Source organism: Phyllobates terribilis, unplaced genomic scaffold (assembly GCF_046119375.1).
Source record: "Phyllobates terribilis strain yellow unplaced genomic scaffold, ASM4611937v1 Scaffold_11__3_contigs__length_659146591, whole genome shotgun sequence".
NCBI lineage: Eukaryota > Metazoa > Chordata > Amphibia > Anura > Dendrobatidae > Phyllobates > Phyllobates terribilis.
Genome location: NW_027362771.1, coordinates 543,300,076 through 543,306,075, shown reverse-complemented (window position 1 = coordinate 543,306,075; position 6,000 = coordinate 543,300,076). Strand labels below are relative to the sequence as shown.

General features: G+C 48.3%; 1 protein-coding gene across 2 annotated transcripts in view; it reads right to left on the bottom strand.

The window, feature by feature from the left end:
* Positions 1-5,344: 5,344 nt before the first annotated feature.
* Positions 5,345-6,000, bottom strand: part of RETN (resistin) — a 30,068-nt gene continuing 29,412 nt past the window's right edge. For both annotated transcript variants that reach the window (XM_073650907.1, XM_073650908.1), the window contains exon 4: positions 5,345-5,558. In XM_073650907.1, coding sequence (XP_073507008.1) covers positions 5,431-5,558 — 128 coding nt within the window. In that variant the 3' untranslated portion in view covers positions 5,345-5,430. The remainder of the gene's footprint in view (positions 5,559-6,000) is intronic.

The window sequence follows — 6,000 nt, the reverse complement described above, 5'->3', positions numbered from 1 at the left end:
GTGAGGAGGAGCAAGAGGACCCGGACGGGTCTGAAACTGAAACCAACCAACAAGAAAGAGCAGGAGGACGCCGTCGTTGAAGTACGGTAGAGAGAGACTGTACATAGTTACCCGTCAGGGTATAAGAACTGTTACTGCTGCTAGTTAAAATATAGTCCCCGTTGGGACCAGCAAATTGAACTGTTCCAGTGTGTCCCATTTCCCCACTGACCGAGGACTGAGAGCGGTCAATCCTCCCTAATACCTGGCCGAGGACTGAGAGCGGCCATAATTCCCTTGTATATAGTTGCGCTTCCTAAAGCGCCCCCTACCGGTTTTATAGGAAACTGTTGTTTTTACTACAAGAGAGACTGTCGCACTTTACCCGGTCACAAGTTGCACCGTGACCGGAGGTACCAGAAGACAAGAATGTTTTTATGAAAAGTTTTTATGAAAAGTTTTATATGATGTTTTATTATGTTGTTTATGCAAAAATTGTATGTTTTGGTGTTGTTTATATCTTACAGCCCGAGGACGTGCTGTGGTTTACCAGGGGGGAATGTAGCACCCTGAGGATTCGGCTGCTACAGGGGTATTGCACCTCAGCCAGAGGTGTGATATTCCACTCCCGGGTAAGGATGGAGTGTGGAACTGAGCTCAGTTAGCTGCATGCACTACACACATCCCATTTCCGGAGGACGGACCAATGGTACTCCCACTTAGAAATGTGCAGGTACGACCGAGTCTGTCCTTGGCTGGAGTGGGAGGGGGGGTGGAACATCCCAGTAGTGTAGGGGCAGATAGGGGGAGCAGCCTGGGTAAAGCTAGGAGCTCATTGGGTGCTGGTCACCTGAGCTCACACATAGAGGGAGTATATAAGGTGGGCACCATCTTAGATCAGGGTCTTTGCAGAGGAGTCTTTTGCAGAAGGCTGGTCAGTCTGTCAGTCTTTTGCAGAGCAGTGGAGGAAAGCAGAGGAGCAGAGCAGCCCCAAGGCCAAGAGTGAGAGAGGAGAAAGAAAGACCCAGAGGGGGAGAAAGAAGGAACTCTGAGAGCCCAAACTAAATCAAAGGGTGAAGAGTTGGCAACAGGGTACCGGATCCCAAGCTGGCAGAGGCTACAGCACACCTTAGCCAGGAACCGGAGGTCGTGGGCAGGACTGATCTGCCACAATCACCCACTATATCCACCCGGAAGGCAGACCACGCATAGGGTCAGGGAACCCAGAGACAAGGGTTCACCAACAAGAGGCCCGAGGGAGCCGGACTTAGGTGGATCCCTGGTGGGGAAGGCCAGAGACGAGGACAGGACAGAAAGGGAGCTCAGAACCACGCTCCAGAACTACTTGGGGGTTGGCCGAGTCCAGGACCTGGTGGACGCAGAGCGGCTCGGGTGGTCACTCAAGGCCGGAGTGACCGGTACAAGAACAGCAGTAAGTAAAGAACCCTGAACTGCACAACCCGACTCTGACTCTCATTACCATCTTCACTGCACTTCCACAACCACCATCCTCTGCACCTGACCCCCTGAGGCTATACCCCTCCCGTTGGGGGTTATTCTACCTGGGCTGCACAAACACCATCAGCCTCAGCGGACCCTGCTGCAGCGGCGGCCGTTGTGACCGCAATTCAACGGGTGGCGTAGTCGACATAAAGAACTTTAGTAACATCAGTAAGGACTGCCACACACTGAGCTTGACACCCTGGGCACGGACCGGGTCACAGCCACTCGGAGACTACAACCCCCATCTGATCCGGCTCCGGGTATCCCTAACAGCACTGGCCCAGGGGGCGCGTCACTTGTATGCGCTGCTCGGATGCTGGCCAGATAGATGGTGCACAATGCTCTCGTTCCCATTCAGCTTCAGCGCCATCGTGCTGCAGGGTTAAAACTGCCTCACAGAGAAACATCAGACAGCGCACAGCACTGGCCAGCTGCATAGAGATGAATTGTCAATCATGAGGTTTGGTCTAAACAATCAATGATGATGGACGCAGCTGTCCTCAGCAAGCAAGAAGTCAAGAGGCTGTGGAGTGTTGGTTCCTGAAAAGTAAGATGTTACACACCTATCCAGGGTCCAGACTCTGCTCCTTTCATACTGATCTGCTAAACTTTCTTGTGCTCCATGGCTTTGCAATTAGCCCGGCATGCTCCCATGTGATCATCTACCTAGACCTATATAAAGCCTACAAACACACACACACACCTGCGTCTTGGTATTAAGACTCTTAGTTAGGTATTAACTGCTCCGTACCCATCTATGGTCTCCAGGACGTCTCCTGTCTGCCTGCGGATTCCAATACCTCCGCTGTTTCTCACGTGCCTCAACTGTCTGCTGCGTCGACGCCTGAGGCCCCACCTGGACCTGCGGCTTAGAGGATGCACCTCACCTAGTGAGCCTGACACAAGATGAGAAAGTGTCAGTTTGTTATGAGAACCAGTAACTGGAGTGAAACCCTCAAGATTTCAGAACTTTTTTTAAATATATGGAAATGTAAAATAAAAAAAATCACTAAAATAATTTGAAATATTAAGGTGACAATTCAGAACATTGTGTCACGGGTGTATCAGGTTTGACAGACAGTCATTCTGGATCTGGCTGTAGAAGGTCGCTGCGCTTGGCCTTGCAGACACCTTCCTGATCCTTTCATCATCCCTCCCTCTCTCGGACCCAGCGGTGATCTCCACCTTCTGCTGCTAATTAACACACCCTTACTGGATCTTTAAATACCCTCAGTTTCTCCAGAGAATCGCTGGTGATCGAGTAAATTCCTCTGTTCACGTCTGGAGGCAGTCGCCTAGATTCTTCTTGGAGTTCCTTTTGGCTTGTAGTTGTCATCTCTCTGGTGTCTTCTCAAAGCTAAGTGTGTCCCCTTGTCTGTTTCCCTTGTTCGTCTTTATTTGCACTGGGGCTAACTAGTGCTCATCCCTCCCCCTCCCTACCTAGGGCCTATCTCTAGAGACAGCCAGGGCTAAGGTATCCTGCTTGGCGATAGGAGCGGAACCTATTTAGGGATGATAGGGGAGTCAGGGTGTTGTTAGATCTGCATAGGGGTCTCCACTCTCCCTTTCCCTAGTTGCTGGGCTTCCTCCCTCTTTCCGTCGTCAAACGCTGGGTCCTTCCCATACCTAGCATGACACATTGTCACATTAAACCTAGAACATTTTTTTTTAAATAGTTAATATTTCTGATACAGGACTCCTCTGTCCAGATTATAAAAAATATTACAAAAAAAAATGTCTTTCTGCAGCCACCACTAGAGGGGGTTAAGAATCTTTCTGCAAACTGGATGAACAACGAAATATATCAGGGGTGGGCAATTCACTTTCCAGAAGGACCACTTGAGAGACGTTGACTGTTGTGGAGGGCCAAAATGATAGGCTGAAATTATGTTTAATATTAATATTAAAATATTAATTATTATTTTATATTAATTGTATCACATAATATTGAGCAGAATGAAATATGCTGACAGCCCCCTATATACAGTAGGAGCCCCACACAGTCCTCCTACATACAGTAGGAGCCCCCACACAGCCCTCCTATATACAGCAGGAGCCCCCACATAGCCCCCCTGTATACAGTATGAGCCCCCACATAGCCCTCCTATATACAGAATGAGCCCCCATGTACCCTCTATATACAGTAGGAGCCCCCACATAGCACCCTGTGAAGAATATTGGAGATATAATTTCATGCCAAACATTCGTATCCCATTTGGCATGGGATTATAAAACCCCCATTCTTTGTGCAGCAGGGACAGGAAACCTGGGCTCAGCAGGTGGTCAAGTCTCAAAAGGCTGGGAGTGACAGATCTCACACCTTGAGCCAGCTCAGCTCAGGACAAAGACTTACTTGCAATATAGTCATGATTAAGCAGGGCTGCTAACGGAACATTCTAGAAACAAAATTACAAAAGGAGTTATGGAGATACTATACGACCTAGCCGTACATGGTGTATATTTCCAAAATCTCCAGAACTTGGCGAATGGCCTCCGGGGTCTCGATCCATTCTAGCACCTAGAGGTGAGGAGATATGTATAATTGCTAGTAGGAGCCAGGTTGCGAAGCCGTGTTTGGTTTCAAAGCTTAGCCGGGGCTCAGCCAGATCCGATGGTGCCAAAGCCACTTTCCTTAAAGAGTTATGACCCATCTTTTGTTTTGGAGTTTTCAGCTGCTAGATGCAAGGGGAGAGGATTTAGGTCCAGCCCAGGTGGCAGGAAGGGAATGACAACAATGGTTTAAATGCTTGTGTAAAGCATGGCCTAGTGCTTTTTTTGGGGGGCGGTCACAATGAAATCATGTGGGCAGAAGTCAAGGCAGAGGGGACCACAAGCTTCCCATATGGCAGCCCCTCCCCCACAAGCCAGACCTTTCATCTGACTGGTAACTGACTCTTCTTCATACTTTGTACTACCACTGTTAGCATTTGCATATCTGACCATTGTATGTGTATAACCATTGTGTATATAGTGTATTGTCTAGTGTGCCCTTAAGGCGATTAAATATATAATTTAACCTTGGGCTGCTCTTTTATCTCAATTCACATGTCCATATTCTCGGCTTAAATTTCCATGCTACTGGGGCTGGTTTCTGTCCCGATATAACCCTGTTAATGGACTGGGCTTACATCTAACGAGGAACTGGTGACAGTCCTACTGGGCTGACCAGGCACTGTTTCACTGGTGCTAGTGAAAGGGGCCTCTCAGCTTGTTTGGGTTTTGGGTGAGTGTGGTGCCACGTCAGTGACTGCGTGGGTCACATTCTCTCACTCCCCGTGCCTCCCTGGGCCCGTGTGGACAGGTGGTGTCTGTGTAAAACTGTGCCAAGCTGACCTTGTGTGTCCCCAGTGGGTGGGGAACGTCACGTTGGTGCAAGTGAGGAGACCATTGCACATGATCCCGCTGACGTAATAGTGATGTCAGGCAGGGTGGCGATGTGCGGGTTCGTCACACTCCCTTATACAGTAGGAGCCCTGATATAAGCCCCCTATATGCAGTAGGAGCCTCCACACTGCTCTCTACATACAGTAGGAGCCCCACACAGCCCCTATATACAGTAGAAGACCCTTATATACAGTAGGAGCCGCCACATAGTCCCCCTAAAACTTTTACATTCCACTGTACAGTATGAGCCCCCACATAGCCTCCTATATACAGTATGAGCCCCCACATAGCCCCTATATGCAGTACAAGCCCCCACATAGCCCCACTGTATACAGTATGAAGGCCGGATATGGCCCACAGGCTGCACTATGCCCAGGTCTGAACTGTATGATAAAACTGTAAGCTCCCTCTAGTGGCAGCACAAACCGGGGCATTTCTTTGCAGTCTTTGGATAAAAAAAATGAAGCCGCTTTTGGCATGTTTTTAAATGTGTTTTATTGTTTTCAAAAATGAGTAGTTGTATTAATGAACAGTAAAATAAAGATTCTTCCAGGTGACAGGTTCCTAGACGTTCTTGCAGCAGCGGGCACTCGTCCAATCTGTGTTAAGGCATTGGCAGACACATGAGTTGGAGTCCTTGAAGTTATAGGATCCACAACCCATTCCACAGGAACAGGAGACGGGAACATATCCTGAAAGTGATAAAAGGGAATGTCATCCTGCAGAAAACACTGCAAAGTCCACGCTCCTCCATACTTGCTCGGATATTTTCAGAAGTCGCATAGAAGTGAATGGAGAGAGACAGGCAGGCGCAGCCACCTCTCCATTCGTTGTGATGATACATGGGGCCCTATTCTTGAAATTCCTATAAGTCTTAGAAGTGGGATTCACATCTATTAGACAATTATGACATATTCTATGTATATGCCATACATTTCTAGTTTACAAATGCCTCTTTTAACCCCTTCATGACAGAGCTCCCCCCCCCTCCTCCCCCCCAATTCCAAAAGCCGTAACTTTTGGGGTTGACCATACAAACTATCATAGTACAACGCCTCATTGCATTATCATTGCGTTACATTAAATATCATTATTATCGGCTGATTAGCATTGCTGATTGCTTCATTTATACAT